The sequence below is a fragment of the Panthera leo genome, chromosome D4 (assembly GCF_018350215.1).
Source record: "Panthera leo isolate Ple1 chromosome D4, P.leo_Ple1_pat1.1, whole genome shotgun sequence".
Classification (NCBI taxonomy): domain Eukaryota; kingdom Metazoa; phylum Chordata; class Mammalia; order Carnivora; family Felidae; genus Panthera; species Panthera leo.
This window is the reverse complement of record NC_056691.1, coordinates 84,116,326-84,142,235: the sequence shown is the minus strand read 5'-3', so window position 1 is coordinate 84,142,235 and position 25,910 is coordinate 84,116,326. Positions and strand designations below refer to the sequence as shown.

Genomic DNA, 25,910 nt, shown 5'->3' with positions numbered 1-25,910 from the left:
TACAGATCTTTGGTGTACCCACGGCCATAAGTGATTGAAGGTGGAGTGGATGAAAAGGCATGGGATGACATAGTCTAGGGATTAAGACACTTGGATATTACATGGATTGCTCCTTTAGATGGAATTGCCAAGAATAATGATAGGTGTTGGGGTGGGACACAGACTCTTTGGCGAGGGAGGAGCATTTCTGGATGGTTGGTGGATAATAGAAACAAAAAAGGGTGGAGAGAGGATAGTGTAGTCGGGAGGTCTTGGGTCTCCAAGGAATAGGGATTTTTGCCAGAAAGAAATAATAATTAGGGAGTAGCAGGGATAAGAATATGTACTCAGCCTCCTGGCCTTGAGGATTTGGGGGTTAAAAAAGAAAAATGTGGAACAGTCTTCTGGACAGCAGAGGAAGCAGTGTCCTTAATGACCAGCAGGTTTTAATTAAGACAAAGAAGTGAAGGGAGTATTTTTTTTAAAGAAGGGGTTCATGGAAGTTTGCTGGTTAGTGTAGGAATTCCACAGGAGAGTGGAAGTTTCAGGAGGGAGAAAGGGTAAGTGTGTTGGAGGGATTGAGGATATACAGAGTAGCGTGGGTGTACTAGTTAGGACAATAATGGAAGACCAGGGACCCTTGAACCTCAGTGCAGGTGACTGAAATAAACAGGAGTACTGCATAAGGGAATTAGGCCCTTCACCCCCACCCATCTCTGAGAAGGCAAGCCCTTGGTTCCCGTGCTGCGGGCCTAAAGGCTTCTTCACAGAGCAGTATGGCAGCTGCCCATGCCGCTTATCCCAAAGTCTCAAGGAGTGATGTGGCAGTTTTCAGCTGAGGTCAGGGTCTAATGGTGACTTGTCCAGGGTCACAGTGAGTAACTAGCAAAGCACATCTCCTGACAACCAAACATCAGGTCTGCTTACCACTCTTAATTTGTTTATTTTGGTTTTAGTCGTCACTTACCATACTGCAGGCAGAGCTGGGTCTCTTAGACCATCAGAAAATGAAAATTAAAGGGGGGAAAAAAACTCCTTAGAACTAGACAGTGTTTCCCCTCTGGAACCATTTCAGGCTCTCAGGCAGGTCTGTGCCAAAAGGATGAGAAATGGCTGTGCTGCACACAGGCCCTGGCGAGCAGTCATTGCGGCCCAGTAGGGTCTGTGCGACCGTGACCGTGTGCGTTACTCTCATGCATGTGTTCTGTCCACAGGGTCATGTCGGCACAACAGCAACCAAGAAGATCGACGTCTACCTCCCCCTGCACTCGAGCCAGGACAGACTTCTGCCAATGACTGTGGTGACAATGGCCAGCGCCAGGGTGCAGGACCTGATCGGGCTCATCTGCTGGCAGTACACAAGTGAAGGACGGGAGCCGAAGCTCAAGTAATCCTTCCTCTTTTTGGCTGCTCTAGTTTCTGGCTGTCTCCGGGCCACCCATGCTGCATTCTGGGCCCGGTCAGTCTTTCTAGGCATTGGCCTGGGAGCCAGACATCCACACGGATCCAGGTCAGGTTGCTCACCAGATCTTGGGCCTGGGTATCCCAGGCTTATCTCAGAGAATCCGCGTACAGAATAGGCTAATAAGTTTGTGAATCCAGACATGAGACAATATATTTTAGCAGTTTCCAAACCCTTTTATGATGCTTGCTGATAAAAGTTGCATGGGAGGCAGTAGGAGGGAACTAATATTTGTTGAACCCCTACCATGATTTGGGCAGTAATGCTAAACCTCTGCACGCCTGATTTCTCATTTAATTCTCCTGGCTCTCTGTGAGGTGAGCAGTGTGATCCTTATTCTGCAGAGGAGGAAACTCTGAATCAGAGAATTGATATTTGCTTAAGTTCACGCCATTGGGACATGGCAGAGTCCAGATTTGACTCCCGTTCTGTTTGATGCTAAGGTTTTTGCATTATTTCCTTTAGGTCTGAATTATAGTTTTCCTTGTTGTTAGTCAGTGGTACAGTTTTTCTCTCAATCACTAAGCTCTATTCATGATTAAACAATTATATGAAAAATGTAATGCTTCAAAGTAGAATTTCTACCTGCATATCATGTAAGGTGCTTTGCTGCATCGGTTCCCCCATACTTGAATATCTTATCTGACAGCCATCCTCTTCTGTTTGCTGTGCTCTCTTCAGCAGTAGGATTTACAATACAGCAAAATGTAGTGGATGCCTTCATTTTGGAAATGGATTCTCATGGAGACTTTCTCTTCTCTTAGAATGGTCCAGTCTGTGGTCAGTTGCTTGGTTGCTTTTTCTTCTTGAAATACATTACATTTGCACTTAGAATTATTTTTTCAAGTTCTCATTGACATTGCCTCCACTTTGCCTGAATACACTGTGAATATAATGTTTACTGCTCCTGTGGCAATAGAAAGCCTTTTCGACCACCTAGGCTCAAAAAAAGGCTTGACCAAGGCTGAGCTATAGTGTTACCCTTTTTTCAGCATGAAGTGTAAACAAAAAAGTACAGAAAGGAGTCGAAGTGCTGGTGACTTCACACATGTTGTCTGAGTTAATGAAGAGATTGCTTAGTGCAGGCACTGAGACCAAGAGACACAAAGGATTGCCTAGGGTCACACAACTAGTAAGGAACAAGAGTCAGGATTTAATTGTGACATACATGTTACAGATGAGGAAACTAAAACTTAGAGAGGCTAAGTCACTTTCCTAAATCACACAGTAAGTGGTAGAACTGGCATTAAGCCCTAGGGATCCCTGGCTTCAGAGCCCTGGCTCTTCACTATTACATTATACCCACTGTGACTGTGTTGCGTTCCTACTTACTGCAGGCACAGTGCTAGATCTTGACATCCAGAAACGAAAAAGGCAGTTCATGCCATTAGAGAGCTTACTATCTAAGGTAGATAAGCAAGAGGAATACAGTACAGTACATGTAAAATCAGCTTCTGTGAGAATGTCTGATCCCATATTTGAGAATGAGAATGGAGTCATGAAGAGCTACCTTGATTATACATCTAAGCTGAAACTTGAAGGAGTAGGGAAAGTGATGCAGAGGGGTTGAGAGGAGGGTGTTCTAAAACAGAGGGAAATGCATGGACTTCTGTTATGATGATCCTTCACATTCAGGCTTTAAATTCTGAATTCTGTTCCAAATACATAGCAATGAGAAGTGAAGTATGTTACTGACGTACCTGTAGTTGAATAACAAGATAAACATCCTGGTAGGCTAAAAATGGAACCAGGTATGGAAATAGGCAGCATGTGCAGGGAGTTGATTCTTTTAGGGTGGTACTTCCCAAAAAACATGTTGTGATTATTTTCAGGCTTTGGGGTAGCTAGGCAGGGCCTGGGGTGGTTGGAGCCCCAGCTGGCATTTCTGGGTAGGGAAGAGTCTCATCCATCTACCCATGTACCATACTCATACTGTTATTTGCAAAGTATGCCGTGATGTCAGAAAAGAGTAGGAAACACTGCTTGAGGGTATGGAGACCAGAGGAACTTTGTGCCTGGATAGGGATCAGAGGAAGTCTCACTGCTAGAACCTGGGAGCTGGGATGGGACTGTCCCACTTATGAAAAGAAACTGAACAAAGCTGACTGAGTCTGTGACTTGTTTAAAGTGTGTTTCTGGGGTGGTAGGGGAATAGAGAGAGCAGTGCTGCTGGGACCTGGCCATGACATGACTGGGTTTATGATCTCCCTGGTGGTGTTTGCAAGGGATAGGGAACCCTGAGCTGCTGGTATAAGACCTGGTTGTATGGTGGAGGCCTCTGCTTGGACGGGGATGGAAGACGGTGGCAATAACTGTAAAAACAGGGAGGCAGGGAGAAGGAGGGAGAGAGAGAAAGAGAGAAACTGTTCCTATTCAAGAGGAGCTAGCAAATTAAAATTCTCAAACGAGTATAACTACTAAGAAAGACAATAATTAGGAGATGAATTCACTCCCAACAGAATATAGTAAAGCAATCTGCAAATTAACTTCAAATAAATATGTTTAAAATCATCAAAGAGATGAAGGAATAACATCCATGGTAAATTCCTAGGAAATGGTGAAACAAAACTAAGCAGATGAGAATTAACCAGTTAGAAGAGAACCGATTAAAGGTACTGGAAGTATAAAATGTGGTTTTTAAAGTAACAACAAAAGAGTATATGGGATAAACTCTAGACTGGACACAGTTAAGAGGGACTGAGATGAAAGATACTACCAGTAAATTCAACCTAGGACGTAACACTAACACACAGAGATAAGGAGACACAGAGAATGGAAGACGAGTAAGTTAAGAGACGTGGAGCAAAGATGGAGAGCCTCCCACTTGTGAGGCAGAGAATGGAAGGAATCTCAAGAAACAATATCTGAAGAGAGAATGCCAGAGTATTTCCTAGAACTGGAGGCCGATACAAACTAGTCTTCATATTAAAAGCACATACAAATGAAATGGATGAAGGTTAGCCTTTACAGCAAATTATGCTGGAGCAATGGGACATCCATACACCAAAAAAATTCAACCTAAACCTCATATACCTTGTAAAAAATTGATTCAAAAATGAATTGAGAATGAAATGTAAAACTTTAAACTTTTAGAAGAAAGAACAGAAAACCTTTGGAACCAAGAGCTAAATGAAGAGTTCTTATACATGATACTGAAAGCAGGATCCATAGTAGAAAACAAAATGTTAATTAGGCTACATTAGAATTAAGAACTTTCCCTTCACAGGAGCATCTGTGTGGCTCAGTTGGTTAAGTGCCAGGTCATGATCTGGCAGTTCGTGAGTTTGAGCCCCACATTCGGCTCTGTGCTGACAGCTCAGAAACTGGAGCCTGCTTTGATTCTGTGCCTCCTTTCTCTGTGTCTGTGCCTCCCCTACTCGCTCTCTGACTCTCTCTGTCAAAAATAAATAAACGTTAAAAACAAACAAAAAAAGAACTTTCCCTTTACAAAAGATCCTTACTTTCTTTTTCCACTCCAGAAGCTGTCAGACAGCCATTCTGCCTTCTCCTTTCCCATGGGCCTAGAGTCTTCAGCTTTACCTGGCCAAGGGAGACAAAGCATGGTGGTGAGGTGGGGAGATGGGCCTGTTGCACAAGGAGTCAAAACAGTAGAATTTAGGGCAAAAACACATCAATAGGGATATTTTGGTAAACTACATAATGAAAAAAAGGAATAGCCCCACCAAGATAACATAATGCTTCTGACTGCATATGCACCTAGCAGTATAGTACCAAAATATTTTAAGGGAATTGTAAAGTGACATTGAGTGATCCATAGTCAAAATGTGAAATTTTGATGCATTCCTACCAAAAACTGATAAAGAGATGAAAAATAAGCGAGGATTAAGGAAGATTCAAACAATTTAATTAGCAATTCCAAACCCCCAAAGTAGAGATTATCTCTTGTACTAGTTTGTAAGCCTCTGAAATTGAATAAATCTTATTAATATTTATATTCCTGAGGTATCCAGCATGTTCACGGTTTTTAATAGTTGCTCTGTAAGTGTATTGTGAATTGCAAAGTTACATTGATTCTGAAGAAACCATTGATCCTTTGAAATTTTTTGCAATCCTCATGTAACAGTGGATTTCACAGTTTTGTTTGGTATAAGACAATCTATAAAGTAAATCCCTGGAATCTCTTCCTATCAGGCAGTACAGTACAAGGTATTTTCTTCCTGACCTATTTGTACTTAAAGTGTTAGAATAGATCCTTCTTTGATCTTTTCCAGTGGGTTGGCCCCGCAAAGAGCTCTTCATTCACAGGGGGCCAAATTGCTAGATGCATGGTTTCAGTCTGGTTGTTAAGAAAACAGTTTATTTAGAAATACTGCTCTCCTGTTTCTGTGCCTTGAAAACTATCAATAGTAGTAGGCTTTGGCCCCAGGGAAGGAATGGAGAATTTGGCTAGAATTTTTGACCTCCTTTACTCTTCTACCTGTTAACTCTTGAGCAAGATGGAATGTGGTACTTTAGCTAATTTCCTGCTTTTTTTCATACCCTGATTTTAGGAAAAAACATTTGTAAGAAATGAACTGAAATCATTTCAGTCTCTAGGTAGTTGAATTTTTATACTTTGTTGTGTAGATTCATGTTTATTGAATTTTCATCAGGAAACGTGGCCTGTAAAATTTCTGCTTAGAAATTTATTTGTTTATTTATTTATGGGGGCTTACTATACAATAAACTTTCATAAATATTTTGTGGATTCTGGAAACATTCTCTGTAGGTTATAGAATTCATTATATTCTTATTAAAATGATATATTTAATTACTATTACATTCTTATATTTTTGACTATTTGGTCTATGGATGATTAAGAGAAATGAATTAATGTTTCCATTTTCTTGTTTGTTTTTGTCAGTTTCCCCTATGATTTCAACAGTTTCCACTTTACATATTGCAGCGCACAAAAATGTTCGTGCACTTCATATCTTTATTGTGAGTTGTACTTTTTTCAATATAAAACAGCCCTCTTTGTTTCATGAATTGTGTGTCCTGCCCTTTTCTTTGCTTTATTTCAGTAATAGGAGCTTTTCCACCTCCTGTTCTTCGCGTTTTTCTAATCTGTCTTTGTTCAGCCTATTACCTTTGCCTTTTTGTTTTAGATATGTTGAATAATTTTGTGAGGTTTTTCTTTTTTAAACCTGCCTAAATCACTGTCTTTTTTTTTTTTTAAGATTTTATTCTTAAGTGATCTCCACACCCAACGTGGGACTTGAACTCTAAATTAGCAATAATCGCGCCTCGGATAAACCTCATTGGCTACAATACTGCCACTGCGCAAAGCTGAACTCTCAACCTCAAGTTCAAGAGTCACTGACTGAGCCAGCCAGGCGCCCCTAAATCATTGTCTTTTTTATAGGGGAGTTTCTCTTACTAAACATTTTTTTAATATAAAATTTATTGTCCAATTGGTTTCCATACAACACCCAGTGCTCATCCCAACAGGTGCCCTCCTCAATACCCATAATCCATCCTCCCCTCCCTCCCACCCCCCTATCAACCCTCAGTTTGTTCTCAGTTTTTTTTTTTTTTTTAATTTTTTTTTTTTTTTCCAACGTTTTTTATTTATTTTTGGGACAGAGAGAGACAGAGCATGAACGGGGGAGGGGCAGAGAGAGAGGGAGACACACAGAATTGGAAACAGGCTCCAGGCTCCGAGCCATCAGCCCAGAGCCTGACGCGGGGCTCGAACTCACAGACCGCGAGATCGTGACCTGGCTGAAGTCGGACGCTTAACCGACTGCGCCACCCAGGCGCCCCTGTTCTCAGTTTTTAAGAGTCTCTTATGGTTTGTCTCCCTCCCTCTCTAACCTTTTGTTTTTTTCTTTTTTCCCTTCCCTCCCCCATGGTCTTCTGTTAAGTTTCTCAGGATCCACATAGGAGTGAAAACATGTGGTATCTGTCTTTCTCTGTATGACTTATTTCACTTAGCATAATACTCTCCGGTTCTATCCACTTTGCTACAAAAGGCCACATTTCATTCTTTCTCATTGCCATGTAGTATTCCATTGTGCATACGAACCACAATTTCTTTATCCATTCATCAGTTGATGGACATTTAGGCTCTTTCCATAATTTTGCTATTGTTGAAAGTGCTGCTAAAAACATTGGGGTACAAGTACCCCTATGCATCAGCACTCCTGTATCCCTTGGGTAAATTCCTAGCAGTGCTATTGCTGGATCGTGGGTAGATCTATTTTTAATTTTTTGAGGAATCTCCACACTGTTTTCCAGGGTGGCTGCACCAGTTTGCGTTCCCAGCGACAGTGCAAGAGGGTTCCCGTTTCTCCACATCCTCTCCAGCATCTATGGTCTCCTGATTTGTTCATTTTAGCTACTCTGACTGGCGTGAGTGTGGTTTTGATTTGTATTTCCCTAATGAGGAGCGACGTTGAACATCTTTTCGTGTGCCTGTTGGCCATCTGGATGTCTTCTTTAGAGAAGTGTCTATTCATGTTTTCTGCCCATTTCTTCACTGGATTATTTGTTTTTCGGGTTTTGGATACTAGCCCTTTGTCCAATATGTCATTTGCAAATATCTTTTCCCATTCCGTCGGTTGCCTTTTAGTTTTATTGATTGTTTCCTTTGCAGTGCAGAAGCTTTTTATCTTCATGAGGTCCCAATAGTTCATTTTTGCTTTTAATTCCCTTGCCTTTGGAAATGTGTCAAGTAAGAAATTGCTGCGGCTGAGGTCACAGAGGTTTTTTCCTGCTTTCTCCTCTAGGGTTTTGATGGATTCCTGTCTCACATTCAGGTCCTTTATCCATTTTGAGTTTATTTTTGTGAATGGTGTAAGAAAGTGGTCTAGTTTCAACCTTCTGCATGTTGCTGTCCAGTTCTCCCAGCACCATTTGTTAAAGAGACTGTCTTTTTTCCATTGGATATTCTTCCCTGCTTTGTCAAAGATTAGTTGGCCATACTTTTGTGGGTGCAATTCTGGAGTCTCTATTCTATTCCATTGGTCTATGTGTCTGTTTTTGTGCCAATACCATGCTGTCTTGATGATTACAAGTTTGTAGTAGAGGCTAAAGTCTGGGCTTGTGATGCCTCCTGCTTTGGTCTTCTTCAATATTACTTTGGCTATTCAGGGGTCTTTTGTGGTTCCATACAAATTTTAGGATTGCTTGTTCTAGCTTCGAGAAGAATGTTGGTGCAATTTTGATTGGGATTGCATTGAATGTGTAGATTGCTTTGGGTAGTATTGACATTTTAACAATATTTATTCTTCCAATCCATGAGCACGGAATGTTTTTCCATTTCTTTATATCTTCAATTTCCTTCATAAGCTTTCTATAGTTTTCATCATACAGATCTTTTACATCTTTGGTTAGGTTTATTCCTAGGTATTTTATGCTTCTTGGTGCAATTGTGAATGGGATCAGTTTCTTTATTTGTCTTTCTGTTGCTTCATTTCTCTTACTAAATTTTATCTTCACTGTTGATGTGTTAGTTTCTTTTTTTTTTTATTTAAAAAAAATTTTTTTTTTTAACGTTTATTTATTTTTGAGACAGAGAGAGAGCATGAACGGGGAGGGTCAGAGAGAGAGGGAGAGACAGAATCCGAAACAGGCTCCAGGCTCTGAGCTGTCAGCACAGAGCCCGACGCGGGGCTCGAACTCACGGACCGCGAGATCGTGACCTGAGCCGAAGTCGGACGCTTAACCGACTGAGCCACCCAGGCGCCCCTAGTTTCATGTTAGTCAACTTGTTTTAAGCTTGTTTTTTTAATGCTTTCTTTGTTGTTTTCTGTTTTTATTTATTTAAAATTCTGAAGTCAGTTACCCATAAGATTTTTAAAACATTTTTTATATTTATTTATTTATTTTTAAATGTTTATTTTTGAGAGAGATAGAGATAGAGCACGAGTTGGAGAGGGGCAGAGAGACAGGGAGACACAGAATCCAAAGCAGGCTCCAGGGTCTGAGCTGTCATCACAGGGCCCAACATGGGGCCCAAACCAGCGGACCACGAGGTCATGACCTGAGCTGAAGTCGGACACTTAACTGACTGAACCAGCAAGGCACCCCAAAACATTTTTTAAATAGGCTTTTTTGTTTTAATTTTTTTTATATTTATTTATTTTTGAGAGAGAGAGAGAGCACGAGCAGGGGAGGGGCAGAGAGAGAGAGAGGAAGACACAGAATCTGAAGGAGTCTCCAGGCTCCCAGCTGTCAGCACAGAGCCTGTTGCGGGGCTCGAACCCACAAATGGTGAGATCAGGACCTGAGCCGAAGTCAGACGCCCAACCAACTGAGCCACCCAAGCGCCCCATAAATAGGCTTTATTTTTTAGAGTGGTTTTAGGTTTATGGAAAAACTGCACAGGAAGTTCAGAGTTGCTACACATCTCATTCATGACACTTGTTTTCCCCTGTTATTAACACCTTGCATTGGTGGAGTACATTTGTTAACAATTGATGAACCAATATTGATACATTATTATTAACTAAAGACAATAGTTTACATATTAGGGTTCACTCTTTGTGTTGTTCAGTTTTTGTTTTTGTTTTTGTTTTTGTTTTTTTAGTTTATTTATTTGTAATCTCTATACCCAGTGTGGAGCTCAAACTCACAACCATGAGATCAAGAGTCTCCAACTCTCCTGACTTAGCCAGCCAGGCTCTGATGATTGCATCATCGCTAATTGTTTCACTGCCCTAAAAATGCCCCCATGCTCCACCTTTGCATTCTTCCCTGTTCACCTTTAGCAACCACTTATCATTTTATTGTGCCTACCATTTTGCATTTTCCAGAATGTCAGGTGTTTGGAATCCTACTATACGTAGCCTTTTCGGACTGTTGTTTTCCCTTAGCAATATGTATTTAAGGTATTTAAGGTTCCTTCATGTCTTTTTGTGGCTTGATAGTTCATCTCTTTGTATTGCTGAATAATATTCCATGGCATGAATGTACCATAGTTTGTTTTTCCATTCACCTGTTGAAGGACAGCTTGGTTGCTTCCAATCTTTATAGTAAATCTGCTATAAACATTTATGGCAGGTTTTCATGTAGACGTTAAGTTTTCAGTTCATTTTACGAATACCTAAGAGTGCAGTTGCTGGATTGTATGATAAGCCTTTGTTTATTAAATAGCTTTCTAAGAAGCTGTCCAAATGTCTTCCAAAGGGTTATACCATTTGACATTTCCATCATCAACACATGAGAGTTCCTTTTGCTACAAATCCTTTCCAGCATTTGGTTTTGTAAACGTTTTGGATTTTAGCTATTTTACTAGGTGTCCAGTGGTATCCCATTTTTGTTTTAATTTGCAGTTCCCTAAGGAAGTGGTCTTGAGCATTTTTTCACATGCTTTTTGACACCTATCTGTATTCTTTGGTGAGCTGTCTGTTCAGGTGTTTGGTCAGTTTTTTTGTTTTTGTTTTTGTTTTTAATTTATATCCAAGTTAGTTAGTATATAGTGCAACAGTGATTTCAGGAGCAGATTCCTTAATGCCCCTTACCCATTTAGCCCACCCCCCCCCCCCACAACCACTCTAGTAACCCTGTTTGTTCTCCATATTTAAGAGTCTCTTATGTTTTTCCCCCCTCCCTATTTTTATTTTTGCTTCCCTTCCCTTGTGTTCATCTGTTCTGTATCTTACAGTCCTTATATGAGTGAAGTCATATGATCTATGTCTTTCTCTGACTAATTTCGCTTAGCATAATAATACCCTCTAGTTTCACGTAGTTGCAAATGGCAAGATTTCATTCTTTTTGATTGCCGAGTAATACTGCATTATATATATATAATGGAGTATTATATATATATATATATATATATATATATATATATATATATATATATAAAATGGAGCATTACACACACACACACACACAGCACATCTTCTTTATTCATTCATCCATTGATGGACATTTGGTCTCTTTCTATACTTTGGCCATTGTCAATAGTGCTGCTATAAACATTGGGGTGCGTGTGCCCCTTTGAAACAGCATTCCTGTATCCCTTGGATAAATACCTAGTAGTGCAATTGTTGGGTCGTAGGGTAGTTCTATTTTTAATTTTTTGAGGAACCTCCATACTGTTTTCCAGAGCGGCTGCACCAGTTTGCATTCCCACCAGCAGTGCCGAAGAGATCCTCTTTCTCTGCATCCTCGCCAACATCTGTTGTTGCCTGAGTTGTTCATGTTAGCCATTCTGACAGGTGTGAGGTGGTATTTCATTGTGGTTTTGATTTGTATTTCCCTGATGATGAGTGATGTTGAGCATTTTTTCATGTGTCGGTCGGCCATCTGGATGTCTTCTTTGAAGAAGTGTCTATTCATGTCTTCTGCCTATTTCTTCAATGGATTATTTGTTTTTTGGGTGTTGAGTTTGATAAGTTCTTTATAGATTTTGGATACTAACCCTCTATCTGATATGTCGTTTGCAAATATCTTCTCCCATTCCGTCGGTTGCCTTTTAGTTTTACTGATTGTTTCCTTCTCTGTGCAGAAGCTTTTTATTTTGATGAGGTCCCAATAGTTCATTTCTGCTTTTGTTTCCCTTGCCTCTGGAGACTGGTGAGTAAGAATTGCTGCGGCCAAGATCAAAGAGGTTTTCGCCGCTTTCTCCTCGGGGATTTTGATGGCTTCCTGTCTTACCTTGAGGTCTTTCATCCATTTTGAGCTTATTTTTGTGTATGGTGTAAGAAAGTGGTCCAGGTTCATTCTTCTGCATGTCGCTGTCCAGTTTTCCCAGCACCACTTGCTGAAGAGACTGTCTTTATTCCATTGGATCTTCTTTCCTGCTTTGTCAAAGATTAGTTGCCCATACGTTTGTGGGTCCATTTCTGGGTTCTCTATTCTGTTCCACTGATCTGAGTGTCTGTTTTTGTGCCATGGCCAATTTTTTAATTAGGTGGTTTTCTTACTGATTTTTTTTAGAGTTCTTTGTCTATTTATCAGATATGTGTTTTGTAGGGATTTTTTTCCCCAATCGGTGGCTTATCATTTCATTTTCTTAACAGCATCAACTCCAACTTACCAGTTTTTTCTTTCATAGATTGTGTTTTGGTGTTGTGTCTAAAAAGTAATCACCAAACCCAGGGTTATCTAGATTTTCCTGTATGTTATCCTCTAGAAGTTTTATGTGATTTTTGCTTTACGTTTAGGCCTGTGATCCATTTTGAGTTAATTTTTGTTAAAGGTGTAAGGTCTGTGTCTAGATTTAATCATTTTTGCATGTGAATACCCACTTGAAAAGATTATCCTTTCTCCATTCCTTTTGCTGCTTTGCTCCCAAAGCCTTTGCTCCTTTGTCAAATATCAGTTGACTATATTAATGTAGATCTATTTTTGACATATAAAATTTTTTTAAACATTCCTTTTTAATTTATATTTAATCGGAATCAAGAGTGAAATAGTATCTTTTGAGTAACACCCATTCGTGAAAGAGAGAGAAATAAAATTCAGTGAGATTTTATCCTGTCAAGAACCTGAGGTGGGAGGTATATACTGCTCTTTGCACAGAACCACATTTACTCTACTTCATAGTTAATTTAAGGGATTTTTTTAAGGGTAATTTTGACTAGCCCCAATTTTGTGCAGAGACTGTAGTCATATGTTCTGACTCTGTGGTACACAAGAATGGCTGTTCTTTGCCTTCTTCTGTTCAGCTGTCCCTTTAACATTCAACGTATTTCACTGGTCTCTTATTTACTGTTGCTCTTTATCAGCTACTGACAGGTGAGCTACTAAAAGCCTGAAGAGTTTTGCGATAGTCCAGAAGCTGGAGTAGTATACCTTTGAGATTATTGCATTGCTCAGGGAGTGGAAGTGTCTGGCAATAGAGCAGTGCTGTCCAAAAGAAATATAATGCAATCACCTCACACCTGTTAGAATGGCTATCATCAAAAAGACCAGATATAACAAGTGTTGGCGAGGATGTGGAGAAAAGAAAACCCTTGTGCACTGTTGCTAGCAAGGTGAAGAGGTGCAGCCACAATGGAAAGCAATATGGAGGATCCTCAAAAAATGAAAACTAGAACTACCATGTGCTCTAGTAATTCCCCTTCTGGGATCTTGAAGAGATATCTACACTCCCTTGTTCATTGCAACACTGTTCACAATAGTTAAGATATGGAAGCAACCTGAATGTCTGTCTATGGATGAAAAGATAAGATAAAGAAAGCCTGCCATCTGCAACAACATGGATTGACCTTGAGAGCGTTATGCTGAAAGAGATAAATCAGAGAAAGACAAATACCTCATGATGTCACATATATATGGACTCTAAAACTGAACTCACAGAAACAGAGATTAGAATAATGGTGGTTACCACGGACTGGGGGATGGGGGAAGGGTGGGAAATACTGGTCAAAAACTACAAACTTCCAGTTAGAAAATGAATAAGCGTTGGAGATCTAATGTACAGCATTGCAATTATAGTTAATAATACTATTTTATATACTTGAAAATTGCTAAGAGAGTAGACCATTAGTATTCTTATCACAAAAAAGAAATGGTAACTATGTGATGTGTTGGAGGTGTTAGCTAACTAACCCTACTTGGTGGTAATTGTTTTATAATAAGTATATCAAATACACGTATTTTACAAATTGATTACCAGGAATAAACTTTCACGATGTTATATTTCAGTTATATCTCAATAAAGCTAGAAAAAATACATAAAGCAAGATGCAAATGTGAGCCATATTTACAATTTGAAATTCTCTAATAACCACATTTTTAAAAGTTTCCAAAAGATGGGTGAAATTTATTTCCCTAATAATTATTATAATTTAAGTAATTTTTATAATTTTCATGGGTTATATTTTCTTTAACCCATTGTATCTAACATATTATTATTTCAACATGTTATTGACAAAATTAAGGAGATTTTTAATGTTCTTTTTGGTCATAAGTTTTAAAAATTCAGTGTTTCTTTGCTATATACAGTCAGTTCAGACTAGCCATAGTTCAAGTGCTCGCTAGCTACATGTTGGAGAGTGCAGCTGTAGAGTATACCAAGACGCGGTGGAGTTCACTGGGTTTGCTTCATTCTGACATACCCTCAGCTTCTCAGAGCCCTTGGGAAACTGGGGTTTTGTAGATCGATCATTGAAGTTTATTTCATTCATTGTCACACTTTATTTTAATAATTTTTCATAGAGATTCTCTAAAATGTGTTAATATTTCCCCGTCTTCTTTTTTTTTTTTTTTTAAACGTTTATTTATTTTTGAGACAGAGGGAGACAGAGCATGAACGGGGGAGGGTCAGAGAGAGAGAGGGAGACACAGAATCTGAAACAGGCTCCAGGCTCCAGGCTCCGAGCTGTCAGCACAGAGCCTGACGCGGGGCTCGAACTCACGAACCGCGAGATCGTGACCTGAGCCGAAGTCGGACGCTTAACCGACTGAGCCACCCAGGCGCCCCTTTCCCCGTCTTCTTAATCAGAGTATAACATCGTGGGATCCAAAGCTGTAGTCTGTGTTTGAATTCTGGCATTAACACTTATCATCAGCATGGTCTTGGATGGATTGATTACTTCAGTCCTATGTACTCTAGTTATCTTGTGTGGAAAATGAGGATAAAAGCTTCTTAACAGGGTAGTTAGGAAAATAAAATGAGAAAATACATGGCAAGTGCTCAGGAAATGTTTATTTCTGTTGCTGTCAAATACTGTAACTACAGCCAGCTACTGCTACAACCAATACTGGTAGTAGTTCAGCAACAGTAGTATAACTTAGCTCTTTCTTAATGATTCAGAGAAATGCACTATGCTGTGATACAGTGGTGCCCTTGTGGGCTTATGTAAGCATATAAGAATATTTGACCTTCCATTATGTTTTCTGACAACTTTGCAATTTGAATTCTTTATATTTCCCCATTTTTGCATCTACATGACCACTTCTGTCTGCTCTCCTCCCGTTTGTAGGTTGCTGCTTCTAATTTATATTCCTTAGAGTCATCATCGAGAGGCACTTACCTAGATAATACAGCCTAAGAGAGGCCCTTCCCATTCTGACCCTCAGCTGTGATCCCATGCATCCTACAGATCACATTCTTTAACTGGCAGCTTCTTGACACTGATACCCTGTCTGCTTTTGCTGTTTCTTCAATCAGAAATGCCTTTCTCACTCTTCTCCTCTTGATATCCAGCTTAATCTTGAAGCCTTCAGTTCTTTGTTATTCCTTCATTCAGCAAATATTTATGATGGAGTTTCAGGCCTTAGGTATTGAGGATAAAATGAAGAACAAGAGAAATGTGATCGCTGCACTCAAAAAATGTGCAGTTTGATGGGGAAGAAGAAATTATCAATTGTAAGAGCACTTTGTAACTGGCTCGTTCAACTCACATTTGTATTCATTAATACATTCAATAAATATTAAGTGTTTGTTATATACCATGCATTTTGCTGGGTATATACAATGGTGAGTAGAGTCAGACATGGTCTCTCTTTCATGAATTCAACAATATAGTGAGAGAAATGGGCAAATAATTCAAATAATTATATCAAATAATTAAGCCAAATAACGTTTGCATAAAAACTGAGTTGAGTAATCTGAAGGAAAGGAATGCCATTTATGAGAGCCTGGCCTTGGGAGTCAGGGAGAAATTCCCTGAGAAAGTGATACCAGAGGTATTTGGCAGGGGGAGGTTCCTGGCAGATGGAACTGCATGGCAGTGACACTGGCAGGAGGAAGCGGTGACACTGTGGCAGGGGACTAACAAAGGCCAGCATGGCTGGAACACAAAATAGGGAAGAGAAAATAGGATGGATGAGATTGAAAGATGGGCAGGGTCCACAGTGGAGATTGAGGGAAGAGGACAGATTCTGGAAATATTTAAGAGGTGAAATTCATAGGACTTAGGGATGAATTAGGTATGAGAAGTATGAGAGAGGAGAGGTACCAAAGGTGACTCCCTAGATTTCTGACTTGCACAACTTGATGTATTGTGCTGCTCACTGAATTAGGGGGCTTTGGAAGACTGGGTGTTAATTCGGTTTTTGATGTGTGTCGGGGAGTGGGAGGAGCAGCATGAATTTTGTCTTCTTTTCGAGATGACTTTGCTATACCTAAGAGAAGTTTTCAAATAGTTGTTTATACTTGCATGTTTGAAGTTTAGAAGAGAGAGAGAACTATGAGCTAGGAATGTGAATTTAGGAGTCCTATGCATAGAGAGATTAACTGGATGCGTAAGTGAAGAAAGAGAAGGGCCTAAGACTGGACATTGAAAAACTAGGTAGATGGTGGTGCTGAAATAGGGTGTCCTAGAGAAGAAACAGAGGTGAAGGAAGAGTTTGGTTTAGGATGAAATGAAGGCTGAGATGACTTGAGAGTTGTCCATGTGATGAAGAAGTCTTGTAAGCAGTAGGATAGTTATAAGTTTGGAGGCTGGACATTGTCTATTTTATTGTTTTGTTTTCCTTAGTCCCTAACACAATGCTTAGCAAATAGCAAGTACTCAATAAGTGATTTGTGGAATGGATGAGAGAACATAGGAACATTCAGATTCAGAGATGTAGACTAAACTTACCACCCATGCCATTGCCAGGGAAGAAGCCCTTCTCCACGTGTCTGCTTAGACAAGCTTCTGACGGTATACAAACCTTTATTCATCAAAAAACACCGAGTTAGATTGTCTCAACCTGGTCAGATATTTAAATGATAGATGAAGGTTTGGGAATACTGTTTACAAACACTGTCTTCATTGAGCTGCACAGAAATATTGCTCATTGTCAACATTTCCCAAGAGCCAGAGTCTTCACACTTACTAGGTAATGAATGGGTAGATACGAACACATTGGAATGCCTGCTTTGTGTCATGACCCAGGCTAAGCATTTTACATATATTATCTTCTTCCTTATAATACCTCTGTAACTCTTAGATAACAATAGAGAAGCTGAGAATCAGGAATTTAAGGTAATGCCCAAGATCACGTATTTAGTAAGTGGCAGAGTCAGGATTTGAACCCGGGTTTGACTCCATTTCTCTTGCTCTTAACGACTATGTTATACAAAGCAATGAATTTCTTTTCCTGATAGCATCCGGAGACATAGGCATTTGAGATTTTCCTCCCTCCCTCCCTCCCATCCATCCATCCATCCGTCCGTCCATCCATCCATCTTTTTATTCTTGCAGTCATTCACTCAGCAAGCATTTAGATGTTGTCTGCACCATCCCAGGTACTATACTAGGCACTGGGGATATAATCAGTCATAAAATAAAGCTTATGGCCTCAAGATTTAGGCTAATATATGAGACAGACACCAAATTACACAATTTTAGCTCCATTGTCATTGAGACTTGCTATAATAGTAGACATAATAGAATGCTGTGAGGACATAGAAAAGGGCTCTTCTAATTCTGCTGGAAGTTGGAGGCTTGGGTTGAGTAGGGGTGAGAGGAATGTTAGGGAAGTCTTCCCAGTAGAATGGATACTTGAGCTAAATCTCAAAAGATGACCTGGATAGACTAGGAATAGAGAGCCCCTGGGCTGAGAGGCCGGCATGAATAGTAACAGGAGCTAGCGTGTATATATGCTAGGACCTGATACTGCAAGTACGTGGTGTGAATGGAGCTTAAGGTGTGTGTTCCGAAATGTCAGGAGATTGAGTTGAAAGCAGGGCAAAATATACTGGAAGGCTTTATGGAACCCAGGTACTATTAATGGTCTCTTTTGTTTTTATTTGAAAGGTTGCAAAAGGTTTTAAACAGGGAAGTGACAGTATCATGTTGTGTTTCGGAAAGATCCTACTGGACCTTTTCAAGGTCAGTTTGTAATAGAATGAACGAGTTTCTGAAACTTAGAATTTTGCCAAGTGAATTTGTTTTAAAAATGTCCGGTTCAGAACAATATGAAAAGAGGACTTCCCAGAAATGCCAGAATGACAGAACTAGCAAACAAGGATGTTAAAATAGCTATTATAAACATGTTCCATATGTTCAAGATAATACAGGGAAACATGAACATGATGAGGAAAGAAATAGAAGATATTTAAGAAAACCTAGATGGAACTTCTAGAGATGCAAAGTATAGTATCTGAAATGGAAACTATACTGCATGAGTTTAAGAGCAGATTAGACACCGCAAAAGGAAAAAAATCAATGAACTTGAAGACATAGCAATAGGAACTATCTAAAAAAGGAGCTCAGATGAAACACTAAGAAGGTCTTGCTTTCATTTGGAAATTAGTGGGCATTTTCTCCTTAGAACTTCTTTGCCAGAAAATTTAGACTTAACTATTCTTGTGTGATGTGGTTGTGGCTTGACAAACCTTAAAATGTTATTTATCAATTTTCACTTTATATTTATGGAGTTTATTTTGGAGAAGAGGAAATCTTGACAGTCTTAAAAGTCTTTTCTCTGACTTCAAAGAGATGAACTTCTGAGCTGCAATCCTCAGGGCCTTTTTTCTCTTGATAATGTCTGATGCACTGTTTATAATGATTCTGTCATCAAAATAAATAGCAAGACCCAAGTAATAAGAGTTCTGGACATTGCAGAATCGTGTGCTCTTTTTATTTTTCATCCAAACCCCCCCCCCCCCAAAATTTCATCTGTCCAGCCATCATGCTTAAGTACATTTTGCATGTTTTGAAGATAAAAGTGAATTTTTATGAGCAAATTGAACATGTCAGATCACATTTGGGAGAAATCTAGGATGCTTCCTGGAATGCTCCTGAATTTTCATATATGAATTAAATACCATCTATATATGGACTACAGGCTTTTGTCTCTTCATAAAAGCCAAACTGGCCTTTGAATGTGAAATGAATATTGATCAACAATTAAATGAAATAAATTTTTCTAATGCAAAATTTTGTTAGCCTTATTTGTGAAAACATGAATAAGTGAAATTCAATTGTACTCATTAACACTTTGGAGATTTAGATATATGTTTATACATACATTTATTTGTATAAATATAAAATCTCCAAAGCGTTAATGAGTACATTTAATGACGGAGTGTGTGTGTGTATGTATGTGAGAGCGAGAGAGAGAGAGAGAGAGAGAGATCTGTCCATCCTCCAGAAGGATCTCTTTTTGGCAACAGGCTTCATTTTGCATCCATTCACCGTTCTAACTTCCAGTCTTCTCACAAATATCATTGTCCCTGGAAGGGCCTGCTTTTTCCACGCTAACCCAATTCTAAAATTAAGCCTCTTTTTTTAGACACCTATGTCTTTTTAAGACACCTATGTTTTTATTGCACATTATTTACCATAACTAAGATACAAAACAACCCACGTTTTCTTCAATAGATGAGTGGATAAAGAAGATGTAATGTGATATATACGTGATATAGACACATGTATACATATATATAAATGGAAAAATACTCAGCCAAAAAAAAAAAAAAGAATGAAATCTTGCCACTTGCAACAACATGGATGGATCTAGAGGGTATAACTAAGTGAAATAAGTCAGAGAAAGACAAATGCCATATGATCTCATTCATATGTGGGATTTAAGAAAGCAAATGAAAAAGATAAAAGAAAAAAATAAGACTCTTAAATACGGAGAACAAACTGGTGGCTATTAGTCTTTTATCATTACTCAATCCCTGATAGTGACTCACAAATAGGACTTTTAGTGTTCTCTATCTCATGCTGTCCCCCATGCTTCTGTTAGTTAATTCTGCTTCTGTGTGATCAAAAGCTTAAGAGTGGTAGAAGAAATTTTGACAAAGTGAGAATCTTTCTTCATGCCAGCTACTGTACAGTTAATTAACTCATAATCCTTATGAGATCCTTATGCAGCAGGTATGTATGGTTATTTTCTCCATAAATTCCAGGACTCGATAGAGAAAATGACCACTTAGGAATCAGGGGATGTGGGTGAGGCAGGAGATGCTGAGTCTCTAGAACAGGTGATTTTACAGTGGGGTGAGAGATTTCCCAACCTTTGTACTGTTCTGTATTTCTAAATTGTTCCATGTTTCTAATCATGCATTACCCTTATCAAAAAATAAGTATTTTATAAAGAAAAGAAAATGTGGGGCACCTGGGTGGCTTAGTCGGTTGGGCGGCCAACTTCGGCTCAGGTCATGATCTCGCGATCTGTGAGTTCGAGCCCCGCGTCGGGCTCTGTGCTGACAGCTCAGAGACTGGAGCCTGTCTCGGATTCTGTGTCTCCCTCTCTCTGACCCTCCCCTGTTCATGCTCTGTCTCTCTCTGTCTCAAAAATAAATAAACGTTAAAAAAAAAAAAATTTAAAAAAAGAAAAGAAAATGAAAGTTATACTTAGTTATCTGGAAGGGACATCTGGGACATCTGGAAGGGACAGGAAAAAAGTGTTCGTTGCTCAATTGTAAACATAACCTTTGTAAACTTTTTGGGATCTTTCCTTCTAGGCTTTTTATATGCATATAATTAAACATTTTTACATAGTCGTAATAATTTCTCAGTGTTTTTTCTCCATAAAAAAAGTGAGGTGCCAGTACTTGTATCTTGATGAACCGTAAAAATGCGTCTTTGATCCTCACCTCTTCCTGGGACTTCTCCTTTTGTCTTGGTTTGCAATCTCTGGCACATGTGCATTGCCTAGAAAGCCCCATTTGGTTAACAGATATCAACGTGACAAGCAAGAAAAAGAAAAAGAAAAGCTTATTACTTCTCCTCATTAGCACACACATCATTAATAATACCCTTTATGTGTGTTTCATGGGTAGAGCGATTCAGTCTATACATTCATATATTCATTCATTCAACAAATATTTGTTAAGTGCCAGCCATCTTCCTCCTCAGTGAGGATGCAGAGACGATAGAATGATCCCTGCTTTTTAGGAGAACACAGAACAGTAAATAAGAAAAAGATGTGATAACTATATGCAGAAGTATTAATCAAGTTCTGAAAGACCACAGAGGAGAATCGCTTGGATTCTCCTAGAGGATCAAATGATTCTCCTAGAGAAGTCAGGGAAAGCTTTTTATAGATAAGAAAATGGAGCAGCTCAGAGAGATTTGGTCACATGGCTGGTTAGTGGTTGAGTTAGCATTCAAAGCAGATCTGACTGCAAAACCACTCTTTATTCTACCATACTAGGTCATAAGGAGGAGGCATCCCTGTTTTCATTGTTTTATCAGTTCCAGATGTCTGTATTTGGGGGATTCTTGAGTCATAGACCACAGCTTCCCCCATTTTCTCTCCCTATTTCAAAATGCCACCTGTTTCTGATTTGATCAAAGAGTAATAGAATGGCAGTGAGGAGACCTGAGTTCTTCAGAACCAGCTTTGCCACTTTTAACTGGATCGCCGTGGGCATGTTCTTCCCCATTTCTACCCATCTATTCCCCATCTGTAAAAGTGAGGAGTTGAAATAAATCTTTCTAAGCTTCTCATTTTTTGTAAGCTTCTCATTTTCCTCCTTCTTTTCAAAGCGCGTGGCATTTGCGTAGGAACAGGGGCTCCCAAGGGCCTTGGCGAGTCTAGACACACCATGGAATTGGCAGAGGGATAGGTGGGCGTCAAGGGTAAGTGCTCTTAACCGCCTGGGTTTGAATCTCAAGTCTGTCGCTTACACACTATTTAATCTGGAGCAAACCATTTGACCGCATCGAGCCTCCCTTTTCCGATTTGGAAAACAGAAATCATAAGAAATGACTCTGAGAGTTGGTGGGGAGATTCAGGGAGCTTAGTATCTGTCTGTACTACTATGCACAGTGTCTGCCACAGAGCAGTCAGTGTTGCTAATGATACTAATGGCTATTGCTCTAGTACCAAGTTGGAATCCTGAAGAGGTTTTAGAAGTCAAAATACCTTGGTAGCTTTTTTGTTAATGATTCCTTTACAAAGGCACAAAGGAACCACTGTGTCCCTGAATAGAATGTGGAGTTTTAGTCATTTTCCCCTCAGATGTTCAGTTAAGGGGTCGAAAGGGTTGGAGTACTGTTTGCTGCTGAATTTTATTCATGACTCAGAAAAGACTCCCATTAGTCTTGTATAATATAGGGGAAATCATTCTTTCTTTTCTTTGCTGTGTTCCCAGCGTGCAGAGCAGGCTACAGTGCAGGGTCAGTACTTTGTGAGTTTCTTGAATGAAGAAATGATTTCACACTTTGTTTTTAGAAACTGAGGAGAATAGTAACACGCAGCAGTGAGTCTTTTGGCCCTCAGATCTTAGCCTGTGACATTTGTTGAGCTCGTTTTGAAGGGGATTTGGGGGCACCCCATGACAATCAAAACAGAATTCTTCTGATACCAATGTTTGGCTTTCTGCTTTGATCAATAGGCTTATTATTTGCCCTTGAAACCTCTGTGGTGCTGGGGAATCACAGACATTCCTCGGGACGATTTACATGGCAATAAATAATGTGTGCTGTCCATTGCCTGCTTCATCAGTGTCTGCCCTGTTCATAAAACCCTGGAGGCTCAGTGGCCCCAAGGCTGGAGCACAGTGGACATGTTAACTCCAGAACGTGTCGCTTAGTTTCGTTGTTGTTTTGTTGGCACTAATATGCATCCACAATTTCTCTTTAAGGACTGATGTAACTGTAGAAGTTATTTTCCATCTGACTTCATTATATAGTTACCATACTATACCGTACCATGGTTACCATTTATTTTTTTACCTCTGTTATATGGTAGGCTCTACATATGTTATCTAACCTTCACAATTACCTCTGAGTTAGGTTCTTGTCTTTTTATAGAAGCAGAGACTAAGGGGCGCCTTGGTGGCTCAGTCGGTTGAGCATTCAACTCTTGATTTCGGCTCAGGTCATGATCCCAGGGTTATGCGATCAAGTCCTGCGTCGGGCTTTGCACTGAATGTGGAGCCTGCTTGGGATTCTCTCTCTCTGCCCCTGTCCCCCACTTGTGCGCTCTCTCTCTCTCTCTCTCTCTCTCTCAAGTTAAAAAAAAAAAAAAAAGGAGAAGAAATAGAAACTGAAACTCAAGGAAGCGAAGCTTATTTTCTGAAATCACATAGTCCATGAGCACTGGAGCTTAGGTTTTAAACTCAGGTCTTTCTGGACACAAAGCTCTTAGCTACTATACCATGACATTTTTCTTATCTAACAGACTTTCTTCTCCTATAGGTGTCTAGTGTTTGTGGTTAGCAACCTCTTGCAAAGATCCCTAAGTTTCCCACATCATTCAGAGATGAATTTTAAATTTCTTAACAGCGTTGCAAATACGTGAAATTTATAGTGACAAACATGGCCAGATTACTTTCTTGTTATCCATCCATTTAGCAAATTTACAGTTCCCATTAATTTTAATCTGTCCTTATTACCTGTTTTATATAATAAATATCTCTTAGTCATGACAGACTGAGTATAGATCACCTGAAGTAGGCTCTCTCTCAATAACTAGAGTTGCAGTTAAAGATTTGTGAATTAATTGGGAAAATTGCAAATCAGGTAGTCAGTGAAATAATTCATTGTCACATCCAATCAATAAACTTTGTAAATCAACTCATTTAATTCAAAAAATGATCTATATAGATCAAGCAACCAATTAAACAATTAGCATACACTTTGCAATTAATTAATTTAAGCATCAATCATATAATTAAAATTCCAAATTTAAGCTGCACAATTTAAAACCCTACTGCCTTGTGAACTATTAGGATCATGTTTCTGAATGTTAGCAGATAAGCAGTTTCAAGTTTAACTTTGGAGCAAGGTGTTTTAAAGTGCTTCTAATTGATTTTTAAGTTTTAAATTGTCTTTATGTTGGTAGTTTCCCACCCCTTTACAGCAAATCAACTTTTTACTTCTCCGCCCAAGAAAGAGAAGGAAATGTGTGTTGACTCTAAAATGGGCAAGGCTGGAATCTGGGAGTATAGACTGGACATTGTAGGAATAGGAGAAAGGTCTAGAAGCAATGGAGAGAGCCGTTTATCTGCATCAGGATAAATCAGGTTATTTGCTTTTACTCTGTTAAGTGTCTTTGGTATTTGGAATGAGTGGATCAGTGGAATCACACTTGCTGTGTGTATTTTATTTATACTTATATTTAACTAACGTAGTACTTCCCCCCCCCCCCCCCGCCCCCGCTATACCATAAGCTTCCTTGAGGACTGATACTAAATATCATCTTTGATTTAAGGGACTAAGTTCTGTGTCTTATCTATAACAGGTGCTCAGTAACTATTTGTTGGAAGAATAGATTAGTAGAAAGGACCTCCTTTCACATTGCTTTTCTCCCCCTTTGTACTCCCATGTTTTCTCTTTATCAAATGAAGTAGGATTTAGGGTAATCTTACTGCTTCACCAGGCTTTCGGGTAAAAGAAGAGCAGTGCCCCAGTTTGCCTGCTGTATACTATAGCCTCTTATCTCCTTGTCCCTCCTTCACCCTGGTATTCACTCACTGTTTTGGTTTTCCTTTCAGTGACAATGTCAGTGCCTACTGCCTGCATATCGCTGAGGATGATGGGGAGGTTGACACAGACTTCCCCCCACTGGATTCCAACGAGCCCATTCATAAGTTCGGCTTCAGTACTTTGGCCCTGGTTGAAAAGTATTCATCTCCTGGTCTGACATCCAAAGAGTCACTCTTTGTGCGGATGTGAGTATTGACCCTGTTGCTAATTTCAGTATCTCATCTCTGCCTTTTAGAGTTTTTGGTTTTGCTCATCGTATGGATGATTATTAGGTATCTGGATGTCCCTTTATAGTGACTACTTGCAGAGATGTTGGGGACAGCATTTGCAATGTATTTTATGCCTCCGTACCTAGATTAAACACAGACTGCTTTGTAGTAGGGAATTGCATTAGGCAGATCTCTGAACGTAATATCTGTGAACCACGCCTCTGGACATACTGGGTGGGGTACTTTGGAGCCTGTGAAGCAGCAATTCTGAGTTTCCCTCTTTCTCTTCACAGACTACACACTAAATGAAAACTGTGTGTTGCAGCTACTTTTGTCTCGTGACTTAAAATACTTATTTTCTTCTCTCCAATTTTGTTCAAATCAAATTTGAGTTTTCCTTTCAGTTGTCCTCCTTTAGACTGATAAGGTGTTAACTCTCCTGTGCCTTTGGCAGTCTGGTAAAGCCTATAAAAACCCTTTCCAGAAAAGTATTTTTTAGGGTTTGTTTTGTTTTTTTCTTTTTTCTTTTTTCTTTTTTGAGAGAGAGAGAGTGTGTGTGCATGCTAGCAATGGAGGGACAGAGAGAATCCTTCAAGCAGGCTCCGTGCTGTCATGCTCGTAGATCCTAACTTGGGGCTCGACCCCTCCAGTCATGAGATTGTGCATGACCTGAGCTGAAATCATGAGTAGGATGCTCAACCTACTGAGCCACCCAGGCACCTCTCCAGAAGAGTGTTTGTGAATGCAGAAAATAAAATCCACAGGAATACAAGAGAATTCCATTACATTTAAATACTTCTGAAATTATTAAACCAATCTGTGATATAGTAATATGCATAGTTTTACTGATATTTAATACCAAGATACGGCAGCAGGTCTGTCGGTAACTGCTGAAGTCTCTCGCCTCAAAGTTAAGTGATGAGTATAAATGTTACTTGGGAAATCTGCAACAACTGTAGTGTGCTGTGACATCTGTGT

The 25,910-nt window shown here is 39.5% G+C and overlaps 1 protein-coding gene and 1 non-coding gene across 11 annotated transcripts in view; one reads left to right on the top strand and one right to left on the bottom strand.

The window, feature by feature from the left end:
- The window catches only part of MAPKAP1 (MAPK associated protein 1), a 274,415-nt gene that overhangs the window by 137,160 nt on the left and 111,345 nt on the right, over positions 1-25,910 (top strand). For all 10 annotated transcript variants that reach the window (XM_042912768.1, XM_042912767.1, XM_042912771.1 and 7 more), the window contains 2 exons: positions 1,194-1,366; positions 24,732-24,908. In XM_042912768.1, coding sequence (XP_042768702.1) covers positions 1,194-1,366; positions 24,732-24,908 — 350 coding nt within the window. The remainder of the gene's footprint in view (positions 1-1,193; positions 1,367-24,731; positions 24,909-25,910) is intronic.
- LOC122205761 lies at positions 6,595-6,732 on the bottom strand. Its single transcript, XR_006196252.1, has one exon. It is a non-coding gene; the product is annotated as a U4 spliceosomal RNA (small nuclear RNA).